This window comes from Pleurodeles waltl, chromosome 5 (genome assembly GCF_031143425.1).
Source record: "Pleurodeles waltl isolate 20211129_DDA chromosome 5, aPleWal1.hap1.20221129, whole genome shotgun sequence".
NCBI lineage: Eukaryota > Metazoa > Chordata > Amphibia > Caudata > Salamandridae > Pleurodeles > Pleurodeles waltl.
This window is the reverse complement of record NC_090444.1, coordinates 571,609,533-571,627,547: the sequence shown is the minus strand read 5'-3', so window position 1 is coordinate 571,627,547 and position 18,015 is coordinate 571,609,533. Positions and strand designations below refer to the sequence as shown.

General features: G+C 43.7%; 2 protein-coding genes across 6 annotated transcripts in view; one reads left to right on the top strand and one right to left on the bottom strand.

Annotated features, from left to right (window-relative positions):
- PEX13 (peroxisomal biogenesis factor 13) overlaps positions 1-14,570 on the bottom strand; it is a 108,435-nt gene extending 93,865 nt beyond the window's left edge. The window contains exon 1 of the mRNA XM_069234386.1: positions 14,410-14,570. Within this exon, the coding sequence (XP_069090487.1) occupies positions 14,410-14,477 (68 nt within the window). The 5' untranslated portion in view covers positions 14,478-14,570. The remainder of the gene's footprint in view (positions 1-14,409) is intronic.
- Positions 14,571-14,574: 4 nt separating this feature from the next.
- Positions 14,575-18,015, top strand: part of PUS10 (pseudouridine synthase 10) — a 322,578-nt gene continuing 319,137 nt past the window's right edge. The window contains exon 1 of one of the 5 annotated variants that reach the window (XM_069234384.1): positions 14,575-14,641. The gene's annotated coding sequence lies outside the window, so the exon portion shown is untranslated. The other 4 variants (XM_069234385.1, XM_069234383.1, XM_069234381.1 and 1 more) reach the window with 4 other exon arrangements.

Sequence of the window (18,015 nt, the reverse complement as noted above, 5' to 3'; positions counted from 1 at the left end):
CTAGGTGTCTAGTTTTCCGAAATGTCCAGGTTTGCTAGGTTTTCCTAGGTGTCGGATGAGCTAGAGGCCAAAATCTACAGCTAGGCACTGTGCAAAAAACAGGTCCGTTTTGTTTGGGAGAATGTGATATGTCCATGTTGTGTTTTGGGGAATTTCCTGTCGCGGGCACTAGGCCTACCCACACAAGTGAGGTACCATTTTTTAATCGGAGACTTGGGGGATTGCTGGGTGGAAGGAAATTTGTGGGTCCTCTCAGATTTCAGAACTTTCTAGCACCGAAATGTGAGGAAAAAGTGTTTTGTTTTTTCCCAAATCTTGAGGTTTGCAAAGGAATCTGGGTAACAGAACCTGGTGAGAGCACCACAAGTCAGCCCATGCTGGATTCCTCTAGGTGTCTAGTTTTCAAAAATGCACAAGTTTGGTAGGTTTCCCTAGGTGCCGGCTGAGCTAGAGGCCAAACTCCGCAGCTAGGCACTTTCCAAAAAACACGTCAGATTTCAATGTAAAGGTGTGATGTGTCCATGTTGCATTTCCTGTTGCAGGCATTCGGCCTACCCATACAAGTGAGGTACCATTTCTATCGGGAAACACAGAATAAAAGAACAGGTGTTACTGCCCCTTGTCTTTCTCTACATTTTTTCCTTCTAAATGTAAGGCAACGTGTAAAAAATATGTCTATTTGAGAAATGCCCTGTAATTCACATGCTAGTGCAAATAACCACTGCTTCTCAACACCTTATCTTGTGCCCATTTTGGAAATACAAAGGTTTCCTTGATACCTATTTTTCACTCTTTACATTTCAGCAAATGAATTGCTGTATACCCGGTATAAAAAAAAAACCCATTGCAAGGTGCAGCTCCTTTATTGGCTCTGGGTACCTAGGGTTCTTGATGAACCTACAAGCCCTATATATCCCCTCAACCAGAAGAGTCCAGCAGATATAGCGGTAAATTGCTTTAAAAATCTGCCATAGAAGAAAAAGTGGACAGAAATGGTTCTTTTTTTACCTCAATTTCAATTTTTATTTTAGCTGTTACTTTCAGTAGGAAAACCTTGTAGGATCTACACAAATGACCCCTTGGTAAATTCAGAATTTCGTCTACTTTTCAGAAACTTTTCAGCTGTCTGGGATCGATCATTGGTTTCACACCCATTTCTGTCACTAACTGGAAGGAGGCCAAAAGCACCAAAAATAGTAAAAATGGGGTAGGTCCCAGAAAAATGCCAAAATTGTGTTGAAAAATTTGGTTTTCTGATTTAAGTCTGCCTGTTCCTGAAAGATGGGAAGATGGTGATTTTAGCACCGTGAACCCTTTGTTGATGCCATTTTCAGGGGAAAACCCACACGCTTTCTTCTGCAGCACCCCCCCTCCCCTTTTTTTAAACAACATTTTTGCTGCAGGTTGGCTAATTTCTTGGTCTCTTCCAGAGGAGCTCACAAACTCTGGGTACCTTTAGAAACCCTAGGATGTTGGAAAAAAAAGGATGCAAATTTGGTGTGGGTAGCCTATGTGGACAACAAGTTATGAGAGCCTAAGAGCAAACTGCCCCAAATAGCCAAAAAAAGGCACAAAAGGAGGAAAAGGCCTGGCAGCGAAGGGGTTAATTGGGGAACAACAACAACAACAGAAGAGACCGCAGTACCTGGCCAGACAATCACACAGGATTTCACAAAGCATACTCTATCTAGCAGAATTACTGTAAAACAACGCGTGTCAAGGAATTCGAGAGAGAATGGGAACCATCTTCACCCCAAAGGTTACCTGTTTTTTAAAAAAAGAAGACATGGGTCCAGCAACAAAAGCAATGCTTGCAGAAGTTAATCTCTAGCTCTTTTCATTGCAAAACATGTTGGGCCCAGAATAATGAACTGTGAAAAAGGCAGCACTCCTCTTCTGTTACATTTTAGCAGACCTCTAAAATAAGACAGATCATCCAAATATTATTAGCATTCCTTCTTTGGTGCCACTCAAGCCAAAACTGAATCTTGAATGAAGAAATGTGTTTACCTAAACAGTCCCAATATTCACATTGAACGTGCCCATGAAATGCTAGTAAGTATTTAATTGGACAAATACAAAATAAATGTCAGTAATTAGTGCTTGCACTCAATGCAATATCGGTAAGCTGGCTTTGCCAATGCTCGTTTTCTATTTTCTCCCTCATCATTTCATATAGACTGCAACTCTACTGACTGTCAACAGAGGTCCTCACATGGGTTAGACTATGAATTAGGCTGTGGGCCTGCTGTCATGAGTAGAGTTGTATTAGACTTTAGCAGCAGTCTGCTCATGAAAGGAAAGATGTGGAGTTTTGGTTTCACTTCTCAAACAGGGGTTATTGTCAATGGACAGGCATCAGTGAGAAATATCAATTTCACTGGCACAATCCACTTAGAAACTGCATTATTCTGTGCATCTTGAAATGACTGATTCTGGAAATTTAGCGCCAGCTTTCAGTAGTTATGCTTTTTTAGCAACTTTATTAATTGTTTCATACCGTACAAGCATATAATCACATTACAGCCCAACATGATGGGAGCGTACAGTGCAGCAATTGACATTATTGACAGACATGTGGAAGTCAAGACTAGCATAGCAAGACATCATTTTTTGGTAGCAAATAGGAAGGCAAACAAAGCTACACCAGACCTACAGATCGTGTGTGAGCATGTTGTGGGCAGTGGTATGTGTGGAGAATATACCAAAAGGATTCAGAGGCGATACATTCTGGGGTGTGAGTCATCCAGGGTGGGTAAATAGTCCCTCAGCAGTTGCCAAATATCCTAAGACTAGGATGGTAGTGGTTGGATAGATGCGTAAAGTCCACTGGTGTTATCGCAGATGAGGCTCTTCAACCATGTCCGAGTTGTGGATGGGTATCTGCTGCCCCATTTAAGTGCTATTTCCTATTTAGCCAAGAGCAGGGCAATGGTAGTCTAGTGTCTAGAAGTCCTCGGGACATCTCCCACATAACCCAGTAGAGCAAGGAGCGGGTCTGACTGGACCACAACACCCAACCTCTGTGAAAGGAGGGCAAACATCCGTCCAGAATGGGGTAATGCCGCTACATGTCCAGGTTATGTGAAGGAAATCAGTCATATGTCCATGACGTTTAGGGCAGTGTTAAGAATGGGCCGGGTCTATGTGTGCCCATGCAGAGGGTGTTTTGTAGGCTCTGCAGAGGAATTTAAAATGTATAAGCTTGTGTTGGTGGTTGTAGGAGACTAAATGGGTTTGGGCACAGCATGCCAACAAATTTTTCTCAGAGGGTGGACACCCAAGATCTGACCCCCAGGCTGTCTCAAGTTTCAGGTCTGACATGGGGATAAGATCAATGCATGTGGTACAGTTTGAAGATAAGCCTAGCCTCAGAGTCTGCAGTGATAACCAGAGTAAAAGGTTTAGAATCCTCTGGGGCCAGTGAGTATGATGGAAAGTAGGCACGGAGAGCACTTTGAAGTCAAAGTGGTCCATGTACACGGCATTGGAGAAGTGGTTTTCTTCCGTGAGAGAGAATAAATGGCCATCTGGAAATACATCACCAAATGTTCAGAGATTTAAGGCACTCATTGTACGCTGGACTAGCGCCTCTTGTGTGATAGGAAGTAGTGGGTTATTTGCCAACGGCTGCGTGGGGATAAGGCATTTCGCCCCTCGGGAGATGGACAAGATTTGCGTCACACCCAGCTGGTGGTGAACAGTGTCTTTATATCTTTGGGATCCAAGAGGACTCCCTGTGGGAGGATCATCCACAGCGGTGTCGGAGCAGCAAAGTGATGGCATACGGTAGGTGTGCGGTGATACCAGTGATAAGAGAATTGGCACTGCACTGCAAGATAGTTAAGTTTGAAATGTGGTACCTCAAATCCGCTGTGTTCGTACAGGAGGACCAAAACCTCCTATCGGATGCGGGGCATCTATCCACTCATACTAGTGGCAGCAACAATCCATGAAGGGTGTCAAAGAAGAAGTTTGTAAGCAGAATGGATACATTTAAACATAGATATAAGAATTCGGGCAGTACTACCATTTTTATTAGGGAGATGCGGCCTGCCATTGATAGAGGGAGGTGGATCCAGGGGTTCACCGCTCTTCAGCAGTTATGTTTATCCCATAGAACTTTTACAGTGGGGAAATACTACACTGCAGATATATCCTACAGCTTGATTAAAACTGCATGCAAATGTGTGTTAGGTGTGCTTTGTTCAAGTTATTAGCCCTCCTGCCTCTTTTATTGTTTGTTTAATGTTGTTATTCTATATTGTATGAAGTGTAAATTAATTCACAAAGACATTGGTTTACCATTCATTACATTAACAGGGGTGTGGAATTAAAAAAAAATATCTACTTGTCCATGGGACAGGCTGCTTCTTAAATCTACTTGTCCTGGAAAAATATCTGCTTGTTCCTTTGGTGCCATGTAGTGTGGCGACAAATTATGGCAGCAATCTCATTATGTACGAGATCTGATAATAGCTTCCCTAATTATGCCAGGGCTAATATTATTGTAGGGCTTGAATACTAGCAATTTCAAGTCCTACTATAGCAATTTCCTTATTTTGCCACCTTTCCAAAGTTCTACATACTGGGGCTGGAGGAAGCAGTAAGCAATAGTTCAAGGGCTCGAATTCCTTAGAATCTGTGCAAACTGACTAACTTGTATGTATTAAAGATTTTCACAAGCTCTTCTCTAATATTTTCATGTACTTATAAAAGGTTGGAAATTTACGTCAGACAAGGACAGAAGTACAAGTTCTTCCAGGGTTGAGAAAAAATGTGGTTGGAAGGAAAGTGAACTAATAAAAGCTCAACAGATTTTCGCTTGAGCAAATCTACACATGCATATTTGCTCTTGCTAAAATGCAGTTCACAAATATTTTCTAGGAGTACTATTTCCTGGTCTGTTTCTGTAAATTCTTGTACATTCACGAAATCCACTAATTTAAAGACATATATATTGGGTAAGTCAACTTTTTTTGAATATTTGGTATTAGCCCACATAGAATTTTATTAGCCAAACTACAACACAGCTTTCGAGTGACTGAGTTGTGTATTAAAGTGTCCTTGGGATACAAGGCCTACCTTAGGGGTGACTTACAGGGTCAAAGTGCAGTGATCACGATATAAGGTAAACCTTATATCTGGAGTGAAAGGTGTGTGCATCATTTCACACAGGCTGCAATGGCAGGCCTGTTGCCACAGTTTGCATGGGCCCTCGTGGGTGGCACAATACATGCTGCAGCCCATGGGGGACACATGGTGTACCAATGCCCTGGGTACCCATGTACCATATATTAGGGACTTACATGGATGCACAATTATGCCAATTGTAAGGTGTAAATGTTACCTTACAACTAAATTTTGGGGAGAGAGCACGGACACTGGGGTCCTGGTTAGCAGGATCCCAGTGTACTACAGTCTGAACATACTGACACCAGGCAAAAAGTGGGGGTAACTATGCCAGATATGTGCTACCTTCCTACACATTGCATTTAGGAGTGTGTATTAAACAGACTCAGAGCTATGTGTGAATAACTAGGCTACGGTGTTCACACCTTATATTCTTTTCTATTTGTCGGTCATAAAACATGCTTTACCACAGGTCAGTTGGACATTCAGGACAGCCAATAAGTGTTTCACTGATGTGATGCTTTCTTAGGTCTGTTCAGTGAGTGACACTTCCGTAAAGGAAGAAGTTGAAGCCATCTCTATCACTCTTTCCCTTCATGTATGCTATGTGGAATCCACAATAAACACATCATATGGGAGCTCACTATCAGGCAGGCTTGTAAAAGCTGCAGATCAACTAAACACGTATTCGCTGTGGTTGTGATTAATAACCTCCGTGAGAAATGACTTTTTTTGTAAACTGGAATACTGGATCTAGGGCCCCATGTACGAACACTTTTTCCCATAGACACAGAATGGGTAAAAACCTTTGCTACATCTGGCACCTAATATGAAGTGACATTTGAAAATCATGAGGACTAAACCTTTTTTCTTATCAGGAAAAAACTGCCTTGAAATGGTTTATATGTTGGATTCAACCCCCTAAAGCACTTTTGATTGGGTTATAGTACATATTCACAATAACTACGTACCAGAGGGTAACTAGCACTTACTAAGTGAGGCAGCACTGGGCATTGCTTCTGTTTACCCTGTCTCTGTAAACATTTCTAAATAATTCTATGGGATTATTGAGGGGTATCAATTTCTCCAAAAGTGAATGTATGTCAACTTTATCAAAAGTTGTTATCTATAAAAGGTGTTATAGACAAATTGACCCATTGTTAGTGCATAGTTTTCCGTGATTAGCTGTAGAACTGATAGACTATCTAGAGTGGAAGAAAGTTTCTGGAAGCCAATTTGCTCTTGCGGAAAAATGTTAACCTCAATCCAACTTAGTAAATACAATGTGCCAATTCCAACAAAACAATGTGCCAATTCCATCCAAAACAGCAATATGTCTGCTGCTTTGGGAAGTAACCCATCTCCTTTATTGTTTTATTAAAGAATTATACCCCTTTACAAGAGTCAAGCACATAAACTAATTTAATACAATCTCCATATTCTGCTTCCAATAGTTTGCCCCAGTACTCTGGGTTTGCTTATGGAACCACTATTTGTAACGCATTAAGACATTGTGCCTTTGTTTGTTGTAATCATTTTAGGTATTTTTCTTCTTGTAGGGGACAAAGAAGAACATATAGGAGGTAGGTCAACTCAATGGCCTAAATTTCAGCAACGTAATGCCTTGCTTATAAATCATGTAGGTACTTTACTAACTTATCACCAGGGATGGGGATTGTCTTCTTTTGCAACAAGAGCCTGGGAGTTGTGCAACTACTTGCCAGAAAAACAAACTTTTGCATAGAATAACATAATTTGGTCTCACTACTTTGAATAGCCCCATACTGAAGGTCACATTGTTTCCCTTGTTCAGCATATGTGGTGGATCTTGTGCTTAATTATGGGTTTATACTAATATCAAATTCATTTATTTAGACATCTGTGACATTGTCTCTCTGTATTACTTTTTTCTGATGGCAATCTCTATTTAGTTTTCCAAAGTGGGTATGTTGCCATAATTTTCAAAGATATCACTATCCAGGAGTATGTCAATCATGTAATCTGCAAGGTGTAAATCAGCCTGGAGTTTAGAGATTACATTGGGAGTCCAGACAATATTATTTACTTGGCTATATATACTTTGGCTTTTATATAATGAACAGCATCACACTCCTTTTTAAGATTAGAGTTATAGTTAGCACCAAAACCCAGGGATCGTGTAGATTGGTTTGGACGACCATCATGTCCATGAGATGAAAAACTAAATTTCCAGAACAAGTCATGTAAATCGATCATTGTACCACCTCCTGCTGTTTTACGAGTTGGCCTAAATGGCCAGTCCCTTTGTGTTCTGTTAATTATCATCATAAAGGCCGGCTCAGTTACATTGCTCAGTTTTCCTCACTTTTATCAGTTTGTACATTAGGTACTCTCGTTTCAGAAATATCCTAAGCTGATAGTGCTCCATAAGGGAACCATTAATTTAACACATAACAAGTAATTTGATTTTGTAGCTAAAGGAGAATAATTCGAGCACAGTTTGGATATCAACAGAGCAGAAAGTTCACAATGCATTGCTGCCTTTGATGTGACTATTACGCTAGATATTAAGGAACCTCCTACTTCTAACAAGGCTACCTGTGATAAAACTTTAACAGCTAGTAAATGCAAATGAGGAATGGCAGCTTTGACTGGCACAAGTAAGTTTCATAGAGGGCTTTGTGGGGGGATAGATCTAGACCGGTATTATAAACAAAGATTCTCGAAAGTAGTGGAACAGAAAACAATAGGTAATGAGTGAAAATCAACTTCATGAATAACCCTTTTAATAACAATTGCCAGAACCAATATTGCAACATTTTCTACGTATTTACAACTTAGTTTTTGAGGTAACAGCTGGGAGAAACCAAAAGTAGGCTATCCAACAACTCAGGCTTTCTACCCATTACCAGATAAGATGAAGCAATAAGTAAAGTGCCTATAAATACTTTTTAAAAAGCAATAAGGAAAGCAAAGTTTGAGGGGAGTCCCTCGCACAATGGTGAGTTGAGTGAGAACGGAGAAAATAAGTGTGTTAAGACAAGACAAACCTAGATTCGTAACAAATGAACCATTCAAACTGCTTTGCTAACTGTTCTCAAAGGCTAGTGATGTCTTATGTAATCCAGGTGCCTGGTACATTTAGCACATACAAAGAAAACAAACCATGAAATGAAAGACCAATCGAAACTAGCTGCAATAAAGCATGTTTTAACACTCTGCACCAATTGATGCAGGGATATCCCACAGAAAGTTTTTTAACCAAAGGAATGCATGTGTTGAAATATCAGACGCTACCTCCATCTTGCCCAACAGAGGTAACTATCACAATATCCAGAGTTGCTGTTGCATCAATGCCTCTGAGTTTATCACATCAAAACAAAAGCCAGTTATGTGATATGATATAAACCACTAATAATGCTGATAGTGGGCTACTAGAAGAAAAATAATTCTGATTGAGTGCAAGATGTAAACATGGCACTTTAACTGTGGGATGACACATCCTATTAAGAATGATGAACTGGAGATATTTAAAACACAAACTACAGGATACTCTATGTGGGTATGATAAAATCTCTTGGCACTACGAATTGTGCAATGGGCGACCTATGTCACTGCCTCACTTCTCCGGGAAGGAACTTCTGGCTTGATTACAATGTTGGAGATGTCCTTTGTAAAGCCATCGAACAAGGTGAGTACTATTCCCCAAAGTCTACAGTACTTAAGTCACTGCATTAGCAGGAGGCTCTGAGTCATGAACCTGAAACAGGCTTCTCAGTGATTGCCTAGCTAGTGCAAAAGGTAAGGAAGTCGCCGGACGCATGTGGGAGATCTCAAACTCTGCTCCAAGGGCCTTGAGTGTTCACAACACACCGGGTGAAAGTAAGCCTGAAATAGTAACACACCCCCCCCCCCCACACACACTTCCAGGTGTGACAGGGATATACTGTCTGCGGTTGCCAGTGAGAGGGATGGTACGGCCATAGTGGAACCAATGCTTAGAAAGTGCTTGCGAGCCTCCGAGACAGTACAACGCAGTGGATAACATAAGGGGATAGCAGACAAGGGGGATCTTAGAGACAGCACTATGGAGCTTAACTGTCCTTTATACAGATCTCTCGAAGAAATAACCATTTCAGAAGGGAGTGGCCTGCCAGTCACCGAGCAGGCCACTGGAGCTGTGCCGCTAGATGGTACTGTTCGGAGTCTAGGAGCCTGAGGCCACCAGCCTCTACAGAAAGGTTAAGAGTAAACAGTGCGACCTGACAGCTGCCCTTGTTCCAAAGGAAAATGCCCCCATTGCATCAAATTCTCTGAAGAAGTACCAGGGAAGCGACAAAGGGAGATTGAAAAAAATAATATATAGAAGCCCTGGGAATACTATCATCTTAACCAATGCTAGGCAACCAACCCATGACAATAGGGGCAGTGTCGACCAAAAGGAGAACTGAGCCCTTAGGGACCAGAGAGCCCTTTTCAGGTTACCATCCTGGAGGTGTACCGGCGAGTGATAACCATTAATCTCAAGATACTAAAGCTTGACCATTTCTCTTTGAAGCTGAGGGTTCAAATGGTGTCCCAGCAGAAGTGCATAGCCAGAGCGAAGGGGAAGATACAGGACTTGGACCAGTTGACCTTCAGTTCAGAAATCTCTGCAAAGACAATCAGGAAGCGAGCTACAGGGGTCAGACACAATTGATCATCCCTAACATATAGAAGAATATTGTCTGCATATAAGGATACTGCATAGAGAGTGGCTAGAGTCGTTATGCCCCATTGTATACCCTATTACTGCAGTTTGATCGCTAAACTCAGAGGACATTTAAAACTTGATTTTCCGATGAAGCAAAATGCAGAACATGTAAATAAAAGTCACCTATGTCATTTAAGTCTCATGAAGACATGTAATCAAGAGCGTCCCCAGTGGGCTCTCAGAGGCTGCTTTTTTTTGCTAACTTGTTTAATTGATTCAATTGAGATACTAAACAATATCTGGAATTGCTCTTTTTTTTTTTTTGAGTAAGGAAGACAGCATTAAAAAGCATCATATGACCGTGTTGCCGCGTATACTCTATGTGTTCCAGGCACTTCCTCTGACTCCTCCGTCCCGGACGATTGCGACCCTCCAGTCCGCTGTCCTGAAATTCATCTGGGACGGACGACAGGCCCGGCTCCCGAGGAATGTTCTGTATCACCCCAGAGGGGAGGGGGGACTGGCTGTTCCCTGTCTTCTGCGGTATTTTCAAGCCGCCCAGCTGTGCTTTCTTTTGGAGTGGAGTCGGCCGCTCACTGAGAAACACTGGAGCTTCATGGATCAGGCAGTGGCTGGGTCCCACATTTGAAAGGAGCCTTGGCTCCGACGCCGGCATAGGGTGCAGGGGCTCTATTCCTCCCTGATCACGGGAGCGACGTTCCGCATATGGGATGTGGTGGTGCACCGGTTGGGGTTGACGACGTTTCAGTCCCCTATGGCACCGATTGGTGAGAACCCCGACTTTGCGCCCGGTCTGCTGGTAGAGAGTTTTCGGCGATGCTATGATGGGGGCTGTAAGAGGGTGGGGAGTCTCTTTGATGAGAATGGGGTGATTCCTTTCGATCAGATACGGGAGACGTATGGCTTGACCGAGGCGGATAGACTGTTGTATTATCAAGTAAGGCACTGGGCCCTCATGCCGGCGAAAGGGCTTTGATAGATAGGCCGTTTAACCTGTTTGAGAAAAGAATATTAACAAAGAAGGATGATAAGCGGGTGATATCGGAGCTTTATAGATTTCTGCAGGGTGTGGAGCGACCGCCTAAGTCTAAAGGACAGCAGAGATGGGAGAAGGAGTTGGGGAGGGAGTTCACGGAGGAGGACTGGGTCAACATATATTATAGAACACATCATACGGCCTATAATGCTGCGGGGACAAAGACTGCATACAAGGTGGCTTCCTACTGGTATTATACCCCAGCAAGGATACATGCGTGGGATCCTGCTAAGTCAGGCCTTTGTTGGAGGGGGTGCGGTAACACGGGCACACTGGTACATCTTCTCTGGCACTGCCCCAAGTTACAGAGATATTGGACGAGTATCTTAGATGTCATAGATAAGGTGTTTCAGACAGAGATTCCTAGATTTCCATCGTATGTATTGTTGGGTTGACCCAATCCCCTCACCTTTCCCCTTCGATCGTTGAGGGGGTGCCAGATGGCCTTAGCTCTCAATGCTGCGCTGCAGACGATTCTCGCCTTATGGGGCTCGGACAGGTTACCGACGTATGTGTCTTGGCTTCAGAAGCTGTGGTTCATTCTAGCGATGGAGAAGCTTACTCTGGCTTCTAAACAGAGGGTGGGTGACATATGTACACTGTGGAGGCCGTTTCTCCAGATCTTGTCGACAGAGTTTACTGAACTGACGTGCCCAGCATATCTAAGGGTCCTGGGGCTGACAAAGGAGGCTTAGAGGAATGACTGGCCTTGTGGGGCCCGGAGAGGGGCCGGGACAATATTGTGAAGGAGAGTGTGTGGTTAGCTCTGAGAGATCCAGACTGTTGTGCTTTGATTACATCGATCTTCATGTGAGCGGGGGCGGACAAGGGGTGGTAGTTCTTCCCAGCGGCAGAACAGTGATCTTGTGAAATAGCCCTTAAATATGAATTATTTGGGACTTTTGATATATCGATAGTCGAAATATTTGGAGGTTTTGATACGGATCTTTGTATTGTTTTGTATGTTAAATACCAATAAACAGATTTGATCCATAAAAAGTGCCATGTCTTCCCTTTCACTTAACATGATATATTCTCTGAAAAAAACATTTGTTTCAGATTGCATGTAATGTAATGTATTCATTTAGTGGGTGAATGATCTGGAAGCTGTTGGTAACTGCAAGAAGGAGATACTGTCCACAGAGCCTCCCAAGGAAAAGGACCCCTGCACTTACAAGTTACATTCAAGCAGTACAAACCAAACAGAACACTGTGCTCCAGGCTTGCACCGCCTTACAATAAGGAATTCTAAAGAGGCAGTGCCTTTCTCAATACAAGCCACCAAGGTCTGGAACTCACTATCAGCCAGCATTTGGAGCACCCAGGAACATGCAGACATTTGAAGGCTGTTGAAAACTTGGCTATTTCCTAAATAACTGCAACACCTGTAACCCAGTGACAGAGCCCAAAACAGCTGCACCCTCAAGTGAAATCCTCAGGTTGCAACCCACAAATTCTGAACAACTCAACCAGCAAACTGGTTTCATTAGGCAGGCAGGCAAAGAAGGGCTGACTTATGACTCGCCATGGCATTATAATGATGTACTTCCTTTTTTTAACAGTTATGACTGATAATAATATTAAAACCATAATATGCAGTCGTAAGCAAAAATGATAAATTCACATAACACATATCTGCTATGAGGGCTGTCCATCACCAGCACTGTACAGCCAAATGAACATGGATGGAATAACTAAAGAGATATCACACATTACTGAACAATTTTGGAGCACTTTAACATAGTCCAATGACTGCAGGTCCCAAATATCTATACAATCTGACAACTTCTTTACATCTCACATAGATACTCTGACATGGTATGATAATAGAAAAGGCTCCTCCTAACAAATCTCTCCGCTTCCCTCTCCCTCCAACTATACCAGCTCAGGACCACAACTATTCACAAAATCCCAGATAGGACAACTCAGTGCAGTAACCAGCTAAGCACACTAAATCATATGATTTACTATAATGGGACCTGCAGATCTGTTCAAAGCTGCCAGCATGTTGGAAACCATAATCTGCAGGTCTGTCTTTTACACTTAATTATATAACACAGTGCTACACGCTGTATCCCGTAACAGGATAAAAGCACCTCAGTGGTGATCAGGTATAACATGGAAACACTTCCCAAATAGGATCCAAACAAAAACATCTTTCTAACCACACACCCTACATAGTGTAGCGCGCTTTTGGTGAAGGCAAGCACTTCTGTGCCCCACATAGAGGGTAGTAGGCACTAATTCAATGCTGCACTACAATATACAAGAGGCTAAATTGTGCAATATGAAACCAAGAAACAAGGGATCATATCCCAGTTCCTTCACTTAGGCAAATATTTTTGCTTTACAGTGCCTATGTGTCCAAGAGCGGCAGGTCGCAGAGCACAGTGGAGTAATTTAGCCCAGGGTGGGTGTTACAAAAAAAGTCATATATGTATGGTTGAATAGGAAGTAATTTTGCTTCACATAAAATAACATATCAGTTTCCATGACAAGCTGATATATTCGCTGGCAACATTATCACAGAGCAGAAGTATTCTCAAATATTTTTAAGTTTAAGTTAAAAAACAATTATTTTCAACAAATGTCATTCAGTACCAATGCACTTATTCAATCTAATGTATTATACTGAAACACAAATTTTGAAAGAATATATCAATTTTAAAGTTTTATAACATGTTTCCATATCATCTGTTGCGAAATTTACATAATAAATGTTGCGATGACAAGGCTGTTGGTTAGGCTTTTAAGATCAGATCCCTAACTTTGCAGGCTTGCCCACCTCTTAATACTAGTGGGCCCTATCCACCCCCCTCTTCATCGAACGGGGAAAGTCATCTGAATACCAGTTCTTATGAGGATTTCGATGGAACACTTTCCGCACGTTGTTTGCCTCGTCTACTCGGCTAACTAGGGTAGGAACATGCTAGGTGGACGTGACCAAGGGCCAGATGTATCAAGCAGTTTTGCCTATTCTGTGTCTATGGGAAAATGTGTTCATACCTATGGCCCCAAATCACTGATCGACGAAACACTATGCCTGGAAGCATATTCTATAGGAGCTAGTGCGCCTTCAGATTCAGGCTGGAAGTGAACAGGAAGTGTGTACTATGGAGCGATGAATGTTTCTCCCTTATCAGAATGACCAAATAGCTGGAGGCAGTTGTACGTATACTAGCCCAGTGGGTAAGCAGATTGCTCGATTAACCCCTTCTGAACAATGCAGCAAATCTGAGAATAAAGAAAACAAATATACTACATTGCCAACTAAGTAAAAGTCCATGTTATGTTTACTAATGCGTAGGCTGCCATGGGCTATAAATCAACAGATCGGGCACTTGTGTCTGGAAGGCTGTGTATGCCTACTAGTAAAGCTGAAAGGACAAATAGCCCGGGAGGCGTTTGGGCAGCAAAATAGATATGGCTGTAGAAAATGGGAAGACTGAAGTCATAGTTTGCGGAGGACGAGGTGATTATATTTTCTAAAGTAGCGGCGGGTCAGCTTCTCCAGGCAGGCTGCAGGAGATGTTGTGACGGTACTCACTGAAACGCGCTGGAGACAGACGGACCCCGCCGGGTCTCCCACGGCTTGGGAGGGGGCTGCGAAGCCATCTGCTCTAGTTACTGTTCCCAGCACGACTACCCTGGGCCTGGTATCTAGACAAAGAAGACGGACTACCCATCGATCTTCGCTCGTTGTTTCTGCGCGTGAGCAAGGGGTTGACCTAGTGCACTGAACCCCTCCTAGGAGTAAAACTCAGCAACTACGGAAGTTGGTAAGCTTTATGACGACCGTTCCCTGTAGCCAAAGCACTTAATACACGTTTCAACCCTGCAGGTGGAACGTACCTTCTATGCGAAATTGTCCACCTCTACGTGTCATCCGGACAGTGTTTTTCTTTGTGAGATCGCATGGTGCTCTTTTTCTACTTTCAGAGGATGCAATGACTGGATGCAGTCAGAGTTTAGTTAATTTATTTTAAAACATAACGCACAGTTTCTTTTAAGCATGATTTATTATCAGTACATTTGTCGTATCCCTTTTATTGCTGTTTTTATACACCCATCACGGTTGCCATACGGACGTTCGTCTCGTGCGCTTTCTAACGTTGACGCTATATTAGTGTTTAAACTGCTGATTGGTTGGTAACGGGCGCACGCGCAGACTTTCCTTGCAGCCCTACAGTGATCTTGGGTAAGATTTAAATGTACTTTGTGCACTGGGAGCCCCACGCGTCATTCTTTTACTTGTGTGTTTCACGAAGAAGAGGGTATACTAAAAATCAATGCGGGTGACGGAATAAATGTTGCTTTCGGTTAATTCTATCGTAAGTCTCTTTGAAGTTGCACACTAGTCATCTTTTTTTTTAGGCATAATTCTCTCTCCCTCTATGCGTTTCATATTTGTGAGCAACGATGTTTTTTTTTTTACCTGCAAGACAGAGTATTCAAAGGAGGAGCTGAGTAGACAAAAAAGTCACATTAGTCCAGAAAGCATGCTGGTGATGGTGGCGGAACCAAGGGAGGCGCTGTCAAGTTACACGTTCTTTGTATTTACGTACTGCTGGTCTGAGTGCCTGCCAGTTCTTAACAGTGTCACCGGAGGCTAAGATGTTGTTGCTCTTCGGTCGACTCCATATTGGACCTTCTGGTGTTTTGGCAGCAATTTCACCAGGGACTGGGATTGTCGTTTTTGGGATGCCACCATATTGTATTACATTAGTACTGTTTCAGAATGTACATATTGAAGGAGGCAGGCTCAGATTACGGTGTACACCTAGAGTGTGGCATCTTATACTAATACTAAGTCAAGGCAACCCTTCGTGCTAGTGTTTGTGTCCAGCTAGTAAAAACTCTCTAGGGGTAGCATTGGTGAGCAGCTAAAGCTTATTTAGGAGGAGTGTAAAGCACTTGCAATACCACAATAGTCAGTCAGTAACTGTTCACAAAAAAGAACCCCACCGGGTGTTGCAAAAATAAAGTATTCTTTATTACAACACTAAGGCGTTACTAACATTGGTATATCTTCACTTGGAGATATAACCTCACAAAATATACGTATAGTGACAGCCAGGAAATGCATAGAAATACATGGGACCCTATTGGGGGCCAAACCGTATACTAAGAAAGTGGTAGAAGAATGGAGGTGCCCAACCAAGGTAAGTGTGTTAGGATCCCAGGGGCTGGGGGAGTAGGAAAATACCAGAAGTAAGTACTAGATATCCCACAGGTGCCCGGATGCAGAGTTGTTATCGAGCAGGGTGTCCATAGGCTAACACAGGACCGTCATGGTTGGATTTGTATAAATTCAGGACCATTACCAGTGGACCCTGAAGAAACCAGTTGCCAAAAAGAAGGTTGGCGAGTGCCCCCACCTGTGGATACCCAGAAGACTGGAGTACCTACACTAGGGAGCCCAGGTGCATAGGGGTGAAGTGGTGCCAGAAACCCTCATTGATGTCAATGAAAGCCTTGTTCAGCTGCTGCTGTGGCCTGTGGACCAGGTCGGTAGAACACAAAGGTAGATTTCCAACGCAAAGAACCTGAAAAAGGAGGGGACAGTGTCCAGACAACTCAGATGTCCAGGCAGTGCAGATAGGCAATGCCCATCCTCTTAGAGGTGCAGTTCCTGCAGGAAGGTAAAGGAAAAAGTCCAGCTGCAAAGTTCGGGGGGATGCAGAAGATCTTTGGAATTGCACACAAGCTGTTCCATGTCGGTTGCAGGGGGGGGGTCAGTGGCCAGCAGGACCACCAACAAGCTTTGGCAAATGCTGATAGCTGATGCAAGGAAGATTGCAGGTTTTATAGGACCAGCAAGGTCCTAGTGACTCAACCCTTGGAGGGGAGTAGGGGCGGGCCTTCAGCAGGAAGGAAAGCCAGCCGGTGTCAGAGGAGCCCCCACGAGAGACCAACTGACAGCAGGCACAGGGAGTCGCAGGGAGGCCTCAGCAGCACAACAAAACAGGCATACCACGTTTCAGGAGCTGCAGAGTGGAAGCTGAATTTGAAGTTCCAGAGTGCTGGAGGCTGGGGCATCTAGGAGCTGACAGATGTCTTGGAGGAAGTGCCAACAAACCTAGGCAAGAGCAACAGTTGCAGTGCAAAGAGGTTCCATTCCAATGGCTGCAGCAAGGGTCCACTGTCTCCCAAGTTGGTCAGAAGACAAGTTGGACCTAGAGAGGACCACAGAACCACCACCTGTGAGCAGAGCCTTTTTGTTGTCTGTGGGACAGCAGGATCCTCCAGCCAGTTGTTGTCGTTATGAGGTGCCTTCGGATGCAGGGGAGTGATTCGTTCACTCCAAGGAAGATTCCTTCTTGCTTCTTGGATGTAGGCAGAGTCCTGGTGACCCTGGAGGATGCACAGGCAGGGATGTTTCAGAAATCTTGCAGGAGCTGGATAAACCATATTGCAGTGGGAGCCCCCAAACTAGATACAGTCATGTTTCAGTTCCAGAAGCGGTTCCGGAGGCCAAGAGCAGAAGATGTCTTGCAAAGAGTTCCTTGAAGAGCCTTGCTTGACAAATCTGAGGACCCACTGTCTGAGGAGCCCTTAAGTAACCCTAAAAGGGGGGTGGTCACTCTCTGTAGTGACCCACATATCTGAGGGGGTCAGGGACATCATTTACCTGGCCTAACGAGTCAGATGTTCCAAGGTCCTTCTGCCCACCTTGTTTCCAAGATGGCAGAATTAACTGGCTACCTGGCAGAGCTCTGTGCATCTCCCTAGGGGAGGAGGTGGACAGGGGGGTGTCGCTCCCCTGTGCTTTGTGCAGTTTTGCAGCAGAGTGGGAACCGGGGGTCCCTGAACTGGTGCAAACCAGGTTATGCAAAGAGGGCACCAAATGTGCCCTTCAAAGCAGTCTGGTGGCGCTCAGAGGCCACCCAGCGCAGAGACACCTATTTCAAAGGGAGAGGTGGTCACACCTCTCCCTTGTAGGAAATCCTTTGTTCTGCCTTCCTCTGCTTGAGTTAAGCTCATCAGCAGGAGGGCAGAACAGTGTCTGGGGTCAGCAGCAGCATAGACTGGCAGCCGGACCCCGGTAGTCTTCACTGGCAGAACAGGGCACATCCTCTAAGGAACCACCAGAGTCCATGGGATCATGCAACAAGCACTGGAATCTGTGTAGTTGTATGATTCCAACATGTTT